This window comes from Calonectris borealis, chromosome 1 (assembly GCF_964195595.1).
Source record: "Calonectris borealis chromosome 1, bCalBor7.hap1.2, whole genome shotgun sequence".
NCBI lineage: Eukaryota > Metazoa > Chordata > Aves > Procellariiformes > Procellariidae > Calonectris > Calonectris borealis.
The window spans coordinates 219126445-219137718 of record NC_134312.1 but is presented as its reverse complement, the minus strand read 5'-3'; the positions used below and the strand labels follow the sequence as shown (position 1 = coordinate 219137718).

General features: G+C 51.0%; 1 protein-coding gene across 4 annotated transcripts in view; it reads left to right on the top strand.

Moving 5' to 3' along the window:
* Nucleotides 1-256: 256 nt before the first annotated feature.
* Nucleotides 257-11274, top strand: part of RNF169 (ring finger protein 169) — a 30571-nt gene continuing 19553 nt past the window's right edge. For 3 of the 4 annotated variants that reach the window (XR_012672098.1, XR_012672099.1, XM_075140428.1), the window contains exon 1: nucleotides 257-608. Coding sequence is in view for 1 of the 4 variants with exons in the window: in XM_075140428.1 (XP_074996529.1) it covers nucleotides 272-608 (337 nt within the window). In the remaining 3 variants the exon portion in view is untranslated. Of the gene's footprint in view, nucleotides 609-11112; nucleotides 11180-11274 lie in introns of those variants that run through there. The other variant, XM_075140429.1, reaches the window with a different exon arrangement.

The window sequence follows — 11274 nt, the reverse complement described above, 5'->3', positions numbered from 1 at the left end:
CGGGCCCGGGCTCCGTGAGGGGAGCCGCCGGCTGCACAACCCGCGGCCCCCAGAAAGGCCTCAAGGCTACTGCGAGAAGGGGGAAGCGGGACGTCCTTATATAGCCCGTGTCATGAATATTCAACAAGAGGTCGACGCGGAGGCGGGGCTCCTATATATTGACGCGGCGCGCTGTTCATGAATATGAAGCGAGGGGCGTGTCCCCTTATGAATAATGTGGTGTGGGCGGGGCCGCGCGCCCCAACGTTCTGTCCCTTCAAAGTGTGAGAAGATGGCGGCGGCGGGCCCCGGCGGCCGGGCCGCGGTGCCGGCGCGGCGGGGGCGACGGCGGCGGGGGCGGGCCGGGGCGGCGGCGGAGGAGGACGAGGTGGTGCTGGCGGTGGCGGAGTGCCCGGTATGCCGGCAGGCGCTGGTGGAGGCGGTGACGCCGCCCTGCCGCCACTCGCTCTGCCTCGCCTGCTTCCAGCGCTGCCTGCAGGGCCCGGGCCTCTGCTGCCCGCTCTGCCGCAGCCGTCTCTCCACCTGGGCCCGCCGCCAGCAGGCCCGCGCCGAGCCCGCCGCGACGACGGCCGCCGGAGGAGGCGGGGAGCAGCGGCCGCCGGACCAAGGTGCGGCGCCGGCGGCGGCGGGCACCTGCCCCTCCCCCTCCCCCCCGGTTCCAAGCGCCGCCGGCGGCGGGAGGGGGGAGGGGGGGGAGCGGGGCGCGCGCGGGGGCTCGGCCCCGAGGGGGCGGGGCCGGCGCGCGGGAGGTGCGATGAGCCGGCGGGGGCTCAGCCCCGAGGGGGCGGGGCCGGCCCAGAGGGTGCGCTGAGTTTGCGGGGGCTCAGCCCCGTCCTGCGGTGCCAAGCCGGGGAAGGGGGAGGGGGGGGGCGGCGGGGCTGAGCCCACCCTCCTTCGCAGTGGTGGGGGATGGGCTTTGACGGGGGACACGTTTCCCCACCTCCCCCAGCCCCGATCAGCGTCCGCTCCATGCACCGAGCACGCCCAGGCTCAGCCGTCGGGCTCCCTTCGCCGACAGCATCAGCGATGGGAAGAGGGGGGGCAGCAGGACGGTGTCCCCCCCCTCCATAGAGCACCGGCGAGATGGGGGGGCCGGGGAGGTGCGAAGGCTGGGCAGGAGCGGGCTGCCAGCGGCGTCTCGCCTCGTTCTCAGCCCCACACTCATCCACGGGTTTTAACAAAACACTCCGCGTGGGGCAGGTCTGGCCTCTCCTTCGAGCGCCTGCTTGAACCCCGAAATGGCGAACGGCCAATTATTTTTATAATAACGTTGCCCAAAAAGCAAATGGTTACGACAGTGCTGCCCGTAGGAAGGGTTGGTAAAAGTCAGGCGGGTTGCTGCCGCGTCGAGAGAGGAAAGCTTTTGCGCCATGGGAAGTCCCGGTCCCTTGTTGACATAAAGAAAAGTCCATCGTTTCTGAGTTCATGGCTTTTTGTCACGCGTTTCCTCCCCGTCTTGAAAGCCAGCAGCCTTTCAACTCCTAGAAAACTGTTCCCTGCATTTCATTTAAAATAAATCCTCGTTTGAGCCGGCGGCATTGCTCTATCCCGGTGGGAGCCAAGGTGCTGCGGAAGATGCCCACCTTGCTGCTGTCCAGTGCACCAGGATCTTCCACCAGCGCCGTGGGTGCGTGTTGGTTGGAGAGGTGGTTGCGGCAGCGCTGGCAGAGTTCGGCCGCCTGCGCTGCACCGACACGAGTGCTTCACCGACGTAGCAGCGCGGGTGGGAGCCCTGTAGAGCTGACAAGGCTTTAAGCTCCACATAAACGTCCTTTTAGCCACCCAGCCGTGCCCTAACCGTTTTTCAAGCGTGTTACTGGTCTCCCGGTTCATGCTTGCGTCAGCACCCTCTAATTTGCTACGGGAAAAATTGGCAGGATGAGCTTAAACAGCTTAAATTGGTGGTTTGAACTAACCCCGCTAACCTTTGCTGGAAGCGAATTGGGAAGCCTTCGCGCAGAAGGATTTGCTGAATCAATGAACAGACGGGCTGTCCGGAGGGAGCCGAGCCAAACGGCTGGGAGCCGTTCCTCCTCCCTGGCCCAGCCAGAGGAGGGACAACAGAAACTCCCCGAGTCGATCTCCGCTCCAAAGTGGTGGTGTCAGTCATGCTTAAATATACTCGGCTTGGTCCAACCTAGCTTGAATGAGAATATCCAGCCGTGCTGCAGGAATGCTTATGCAGTGCCTTGGTTGTTTTTTTTAAGAGAAATTAGTTTTAATTCTCTGCTTGTCTTGAATTGTCTGAGATGTGTATATTTTGCAGCAAGGCACGTGATCATCATGTTGGTTGTCATTTTCTGCCTGCCCAAACTTCTTAAAGCTCTGGAAATGTCTTGGAGAGAATCGTGGAGGGTCTTAGCACTGAGAAACGTGGGATGTGCCCCCCAAACGCAGACGGACACCTGCACCTGAGTGTCACCTTGTACACCTTGAGCCTGGCTTTGTCATGGGCACTCTAAATTGGACTAGACTAACCCCTGCTCGTGCTGTACTCTGATCGCGTTTCATACCATAGACCTCGCCACCGTAAAATTGCACTTAAAGCTGTAGAGCGGTTGAGTTAACAGCTGATGAGGTGAGCTAAAATGAGCTGTGATCTTGAACGGCATTTCTGCTGCGTTTCTAGCCTAGGCTCAAGCTTGTCCTTAAGCTCCAGCAGACGGCTGCGTCGGGCTAAAAGCTGTGAAGGTAATGGGCCACTTATGTTGCAAGTTGGGCTAATAGCGTGGAAATCAGGTAGTTGATCCATTACGGACGGTAACCTATTACATGCAGAGAGAGAGCAGTGAATGTGGTTTATCTTGACATTAGTGAGGCTTATTGGAGAATCACAGCATGGCTGAGGTTGGCGGGGACCTCTGGAGATCCAACCCCCTGCTTAAAGCGTGGTCACCAGGAACAGGTTGCCCAGGGCTGTGTCCAGCTGGGTTTTGACTGTCTCCAGGGTTGGAGACTCTGCAGCTTCTCTGGGCAACCTGTGTCAGTGCTTGACCACCCTGACAGTAAAAAAGTGTTTTCCTATATTAAATGGAACTTCTTGTATTTCAGTTTGTGCCCATTTCCTCTTGTCCTGTCACTGGGCACCACTGAGAAGACCCTGGCTCTGTCTTCCCTACCGTCTTCCACCAGGTATTTAAACACACTGGTAAGATCCTCCCAGGCCACCTTTTCTCCAGGCCGAACAGTCCCAGCTCTCTCAGCCTCCTCTTGTATGTCAGATACTCCAGTCACTTAATGATCTTCCTGGCCCTTCACTGATCAAGATAAACAACATCCACTGCTCTCCACTCATCCACTGAGCCAGTCACCTCATCACGGAAGACTACTACGTTGGTTAAGCATGCTTTCCTTTTCATAAATCCAGGCTGACTACCTCCTTGTCCTTGTCTAGAAGTGGTTCCAGGAAGAGTTGCTCCATCACCTTCCCAGGGATCGAGTTGGGGCTGGCCCTGTTGTTCCTCCTCCTTGCCCTTTTTGAAGGGAGGAGTGACATTTGCTTTCTTCCAGGCCTCAAGAACCTCTCCCGATCACCATGACCTTTCAAAGATAATTGAGTGCCCTCACAATGACGTAGGACAGCTCCCTTGGCACTTGTGGGTGCAACCCATTAGGTCCCATGGACTTGTGTATGTCTGGTTTGTTTAAATGTTCCCTAACCCGATCCTCCCTCCAACAAGGGTGGGTCTTCCTTGCTCCAGACTTTCCCCCTGGTCTCAGGCGCCTGGGATTCCTGAAGCTAATCTTAGAATCACAGAATGGTTTGGGTTGGAAGGGACCTTCAAAGATCATCTAGTCCACCCCACCCTGCCATGGGCAGGAACATCTTCCACTAGATCAGCCTCACCTTGAACACTTCCAGTGATGGGGCATCCACAGCTTCTCTGAGCAACCTGTGCCAATGTCTCACCTCCCTCATCATAAAACATTTCTTCCTTATGTCCAATCTAAACCTACCCTCTTTCAGTTTAAAGCCATTGCCTCTTGTCCTGTCACTGCAGGCCTTGGTAAAAAGTCTCTCTCCAGCTGTTTTATAAGCCCCCTGTAGATACTGAAAGACTGCAAGAAGGTCTCCCTGGAGCCTTCTCTTCTCCAGGCTGAACAACCCCAACTCTCTCAGCCTTTCTCCACAGGAGAGATGTTCCAGCCCTCTGACCATTTTCGTGGCCTCCTCTGGACCTGCTCTAGTTGTAAGACTGAGGAAAGGAGGCACTGAACATCTCAGCCTTTTCCGTGTCCTTTAGCATCAGGTCCCTTGCCCCACCCAGCAGCAGACCCACATTTTCCTTTTGCTCCTGGTGTACTTGTAGAAGCCTTTCTTGTTGCCCATCATGTCCGTTTGCTTTTCACTCTTTTGACTCTTGTCTCCCATACCATCCGCACTGACACACTGGTGGCAACCTGGGGGGACCTTATCAATGTGTGTAGATCCCTGGGAGAATCATAGAATCATTAAGGTTGGAAAAGACCTCTAAGATCATCGAGTCCAACCGTCAACCCAACACACCATGCCCACTACACCATGTCCCTAAGCGCCTCATCTACACGTCTTTTAAATACCTCCAGGGATGGGGACTCCACCACTTCCCTGGGCAGCCTGTTCCAAGGCCTGACCACTCTTTCAGTAAAGAAATTTCTCCTAATGTCCAATCTAAACCTCCCTTGGCGCAACTTGAGGCCATTTCCTCTCGTCCTATCGCTGTTACTTGGGAGAAGAGACCAACCCCCACCTCGCTACAACCTCCTTTCAGGGAGTTGTAGAGCGATGAGGTCTCCCCTCAGCCTCCTCTTCTCCAGACTGAACACCCCCAGTTCCCTCAGCCGCTCCCCATCAGACTTGTGCTCCAGGCCCTTCACCAGCTTCGTTGCCCTCCTCTGGACACGCTCCAGCACCTCCATGTCCTTCTTGTGGTGAGGGGCCCAAAACCGAACACAGTATTCGAGGTGCGGCCTCACCAGGGCCGAGTACAGGGGCACGATCACCTCCCTGCTCCTGCTGGCCACACCAGTTCTGATACAGGCCAGGATGCCGTTGGCCTTCTTGGCCACCTGGGCACACTGCCGGCTCATGTTCAGCCGGCTGTCAATCAGCACCCCCAGGTCCTTTTCCTCTGGGCAGCTTTCCAGCCACTCTTCCCCAAGCCTGCAGCGTTGCCTGGGGTTGTTGTGGCCGAAGTGCAGGACCCGGCACTTGGCCTTGTTGAACCTCAAACAGGAGGAGGCAGTAAAGGCAGCAGAGCCCGGCTCTTCTCAGTGGTGCCCAGTGACAGGACAGGTGGCAATGGGCACAAACTGAAACACAAGAACTTCCACTTACCGTAAGAAAAAAACCTTCTACTGTGCTGGTGGACCAAGCACTGGCACAGGTTGCCCAGGGAGTGGAGTCTCCATCCTCTGAGATAGTCAAAACCCAACTGGACATGGACCTCGCCAGCCTGCTCCTGGTGACCCTGCTTAAGCAGAGGGGTTTGGTCTTCTGAGGTCTTTGCCAACCTCAACTATTCTGTGATTCTGTTATCAAACACTGAATAAGCTGATGTATTTAATTAAATCACATAAAATCTGCAAAATCTGAAAAACTACTCGATATGACCTCTTGACGTACCTTGATTATTCCAGTTTAAACTGGCTAATTAATCTCGGTTTCAAGTCTCAATTTTTGTCATTCACTTTGGGATTCGTACATGATAGTGGACTTAGGGAGCTCTCAGACCTTGGCTGAGATTGGGGATTCCGCATTAGGTGCAATACAAATACGTATGAAGACAAAGTCCTTGTCACGACACTGGTCAAACAAAACTGGATGGAAGTAAGCGGAGAGAACACTACTCGCTGCCTGTGTTGTGTCTTAGCGTGGGCTGGGTTTGTGTGCCTGCTCCTGGGCATCTGATGCCCTTCGAGCTGCCCTGCTGCCTTCAGCCTGGCCTCCAGCTGCTGCTCCAGAAGGGTGTGGGTGGCCCATAGGTCCCACGTCCTATCTGCCTGCTCTGTGGGCATCTCTAAGTATCATATAGCACCTGGCAAGGCACTCTAGATGCTGGTGTAAAACCAAATTTTGAGCTAAAGATGCAGTACTGGCTGTAATACTTTGCTAAGTGAGGTTTCTTATATTAAAACAGTTGCCTGGTGAAAGTCTTGGAAGGCAGATAGGTGCAGCAGATGGGAGGCTTGGAGACTGCGGGTATGTGTTTGAGGATTCAGCTAGCCAGGAAGAAGAAAGAACATAACATGTTCACGGCGAGGTGCTCAGCCTGATTTGTAAGAAAATAAGTACATCCGTATTTCTCCCAAGGAAGATGGAATACCCTGGGAATCAAGACAAAAGAAAAGGATCTTGTGAAAAAGGACAAGCAGATGAGATCGTGGCTGATCTCAGGCAGCAGGCACCAGGCCCACCTTCAGTATCAGACACTCACCCGCGTTGACAGGTTTTTCTGACATTACCATCCCAGATTAGAGATTACTTCAGGGAGCTTGGAAACTTGCTGAAGGACAAGTGTTCCCCCATGAACTGGGAAATTCAATTTTCCAAGGAAAGGGCTTGTTAAGCTGGTCAAGAGCTTTAAACTCCTAACATGAAAAGAGGGAGGGAAAGAATAAATGTCTGCTTATATAATAGACCCCCAGGTGTTTTTGGGGAAACCTGCTCTCCTACGCCAAGGTAGGATCAGGCGTACCTAAACCATTCCTCATAGACATCCGAGTCGTCCGTTCACACACAGATGGCCGAAGGGGATCCCACGGCCGCCTTTGTTTCAGCCTCTGAACACTTGGAAAATTTTGCCTAATACCTAATCAAAATCTCCTTTGTTACAAACGCAGCTGATTTCTTTTGTTTCTCTTCTACCCGGTAGCTATGCAGAACAATTAATAACTGATGCTTTTATAAGAGGGGTGGAGTGTTTTTGCCAGACTTCTAACATGACTTCTCCCTCCTTCCTACGAGTCTTTTTTTGGCTGTGGTTTCCCTCTTTCCCTGCTGGACCAGACCAGTCTAGTTCTTGAGCATTTCCTGGTGATTCCTTAATTTCCTGTCATTTCTGTTGTTCTGTAGCCTGTCGGCAGTTTTTTTTTTGTCTCAAGACCACAGTGCTAAGAGTTAAGAAACGGCAATCCCGATGAAGCCTTTCCCTGCTACGTGAAAAGCAGTGATTTACTCCCCATGTCACACTGATTAAAGTCAACACCACCTCTTTTTTCCTCCTTGTCACAGCGTTGGTGGTGTATGGCTGTTTGATGGGATGGGTTAAATTTAAGATTGCCCAGGAAAAGAAATAAGGTAGGGGTGCCTCTTCAGGGGCTGTGCCATGAGACTGTCGGAGCGCTTGCACCTCCATCTCCTCCCTCGCTGTCCTCTCTCCAGTCATCCACGATACTTGAATTATTTTTAATCTACCATTCAAGCCATTAATGAAGAGAGTGATTAGGACCAGACCCAGAGCTAGCCCCAGTGGCCAATGTGAGAGGCTGTCCTGGCGTGGCAGTGGATCATTAACTCTTGGAAAATAATTTTTCAGCTAGTTGTGCATCCATCTGAATAGTGGTTATACCTAGACTAGCTTTTTTTTTTCTCACTGTGCTTCTAAGAATGTTTTTAATGTGCTTCCAAATGAAAAAGACAAAATATTTTTGGCGTACTGTTATTCAGGGTGCTGAGGACGGGGTTATCCTGCAAAACGGGGATATATCCAGATAATACGGGAACTAGAGGGTGAGCTGGGAATCGGCATGCAAGGAAACCTCATGGAATGAGCCTGCGTCTGCTGGAATTTCAGCTCTGTATCGGGACCAGCCCTGCTGTAGCCAGCCTGGCAGCTCTGCAGGGTTGCATGTGTGTGTGTGGCAGCTCCAGGAGAGCACGCAAGCTTTTGCATTTGTGCAGTGCTGCGTCTGAGCTGAAATGGTCTCCATGAGCCAAGGGTGTTGGCACTAAACCGAACCTAGCAAAATTTCTTAACCTGTCTTCATGAGGTTAAGAGCTGTCGCTCCTTGCCCCACTCCCACTCCTTACAGCTTCTCCATCTAGGACTGCGAGCTTCTTCCCTCCGATGCCCTCATATCACATTCCTACCTCCCCAGCCAGCTCTTCTCCTCCTTTCTTCACAGAGGCATAAGGGCAGGATTTTGAGTTCCTTTGCAGTGGTTCCTACTCTCATCTTTTCTTACTTTATTTCCTTATGCATTTCTGTCCAGAGCAAATTTTGGACAGTGCAGGAGGCAGTTCCTGCATGGGCTCCTCAAAAGTACGTGGGTGACCCCTAACACAGCACATTCTGCTAGTCCTTAACTTTCTCAGTAAAGAAAAATTGTGGATATCTTCGTCTCTACAGCAGGTAAAATACCCTCTCACCCCCAAGAGATGAACATATTACTTGTTTCCTCCTCATCCCCTAATTATCCCATCAAAGGAGGAGATTGGATTGAATTAACGCGAGTTGTTCTTACAAAGTTAGTATTAGTTTGTCGTCTGCCTGTTACCTTCTAGGTACTTGCTAATGAACTAACAACCGGTTGTAGTACCTGTTCGCGTATTGAAACTAAGCCTGTTGTTTTACGCTTTTCAAGTAGCTGCTTCCCATCTCGTTCCCCTGCTTCTCCATGACCTTAAAGAAAACCCTTTTGCACCTGGAAGCCTCAAAGACAACCACAAATAATTCAGAACTTACCAAGGGGGATTTCACCAGCTTTCTAAAGCCACTTCTTCTCTTTCTCCCTCTCGCATCCCTAGACAGCCTCTCCATCTTCCATCTTCCTTGATTCAAAGCCTCTTCCCAGGGGTTGCTACCAGCAGGAACACATCTTTTGGATTTATACCCAATATGGCTCGAACAACTCCCATCTTCGCCGAGACTGGCTCTCAGCACACCATGCAGAGGCAGCGACCGGTTCTCGGCCATGTCCCTGGGGAGGTCTTTCCATTTACAGTCTATTGTATTCTTGAACTTGGTACATTCCTTTTATCTTAAATGGCCTTTCATCTATTTATACCGCTGTACGACTCACAAATTTTGTAAATCCTATCGTAAGACTTATTTACTGTATGTGCATCGTGTGAAACCCGCAGCCTTGCATTCACTGTTAGCTGTCCATAGAAACCAGGCAAGACAGATCATTCATATGGGTGAGAAACTGTATTCAAGAGCGTTCTCCCAAAATACCTTTCCTTTGCACTTTTTGTGCCATCTTTATTTACTTCTTGTTTCTGCACTCCTGTTTCTTAAAGTACCTGACCACAGTTAATTTTTGGTAAACACCAAAGCATCACTTTTCTGAACACTTAAGTTTTCACTGTGTCAATTATTTCTCTGCCTCTTCCCAGTAACTGATGGACTTTTTTGTTTTCTGTCTTGCTTTTAATACATGTCTAGATCCACTTTTTGGTGGCTTTGTGCACCTTTTCCCAGCTCCCCAAGCCAAGCTTTTGAAAATGAAGAAACAGAAGAAGAGGTGCGGGGGAAAGCAGTGCTGTCTGTGCCCTGGCATCAGTGCTAGGGGAGCGGGATCGCTCCATTTGGAACATAAATCAAGCAAAATTAGCTAATTCTCCCCCTCTGCTCTGCTCTGGTGAGACCCCCCTGCAGTGCTGTGTCCAGCTCGGGGGTCCTCAGCACAGGACAGACATGGACCTGTGGGAGCGGGTCCAGAGGAGGCCACGAAAATGGTCAGGGGGCTGGAACAGCTCTGCTATGGAGAAAGGCTGAGAGAGTTGGGGTTGTTCAGCCTGGAGAAGAGAAGGCTCCGGGGAAACCTTACTGCAGCCTTTTTACCAAGGTCTGTAGTGACAGGACAAGGGCCAATAGCTTTAAACTGAAAGAGGGTAGGTTTAGATTGGGCATAAGGAAGAAATTCTTTACAATGAGGGTGGTGAGACACTGGAGCAGGTTGCCCAGGCAAGTTGTGGATGCCGCATCATTGGAAGTGTTCAAGGTCAGGTTGGACAGGGTTTTGAGCAACCTGATCTAGTGGAAGATCATAGAATCATGAAATCATTTAGGTTGGAAAAGACCTTTAAGATCATCAAGTCCAACCATAAACCTAGCACTGCCAAGTCCACCACTGCCCATGGCAGGGAGGTTGGACGAGGTCCCTTCCAACCCAAACCATTCTACGATTATGAAAATCTGTTGGGAAGATTATTGAAATTATTGGTACTAGCCTATTTAGGATGTAGCAAGTGAGGGAGAAATGACAGTATATTAATAGCTATCAACCACATGAACGTTTTTCTAGTGTCATCTCCTGCTTCAGCTGGAACTCCAGGCTCAGAACTAGATTAAATCTATTTTTGTCCCGTTTGGCTGTGCATGAGAACTGGTCTGGAGCCTGTTATGGTACAGGAGCTGCTTTGGGGTGAAAAAACTTTTTTGAAGGGTTGCATTTTTTTCAATAGATTGGTCTTAGCTTGACTCAGTTTCTGTCTCCGGTTTGCTGTGACCACAGATGCCCACGGCAGGGCAGGAGGAGAGGGCTGGTGATGCCGCCTGTTGTCCTGGCGGTGTGTGACAGCCCTAAGTCCTCCTACAGCTCCAACCTTACTGATTCTTCCACTTACGAAAAAGTTGCAGATTTGTGGCCAAAATGTTCTGAGTTTTAATTTCTTGTTTCCAAATATGCCCCGATCCACCGATGCCAAAGTGTGTGTGTGTGTATATATATATATATATATATGTATGTATGAAGTATGCCATTGGCATATCTTCATGTAATTTAGTTAACATCCTTTTAAAAGAACTAGAGTAACTACTCTTGTTGGAAAACTGTTTCCAAACCTCTCCGTAGCCAGAAAACTTCTAACTTCTTGTTTTGTGTTTTGAAAACATTAAGATCTCATCTTCATCTGCAAGTATAAACATTAACTGCTGGAAGTTAAAAGGAAAAACAGTGAAAACCTCAAGGTTTTGATTATCCCTGCCAGGAATAAAGGAGAGCTACAAAGTCTGCTGAAAGATTCCGTGGAAGCTGGGGGTGAGGGGGATTCACTGCCGCGGGTGGCAGAGCTTTGACTTGCCGGATGGCATCGGTTTGGCAAAACCCAGGAGCCTCTGAACAACGGACAAGGAACCGAAGGGTTTCTGAATCGAGTTCAGCTTATTTTTGTTCAACCCCTGAATTCACGCTGAATTCACCAACATTGGATGGTTGTTTCTGAACCAGGTGGACGTTTCTGAATCTCTCACCAGTAAGTATAAAATCTACTGGTCAGGAGTGCGGATTAACGGTGACGGTGTGTAATGCACACTTCTCTGTGCTAACGTTGAAAGGATGGAGTCATTC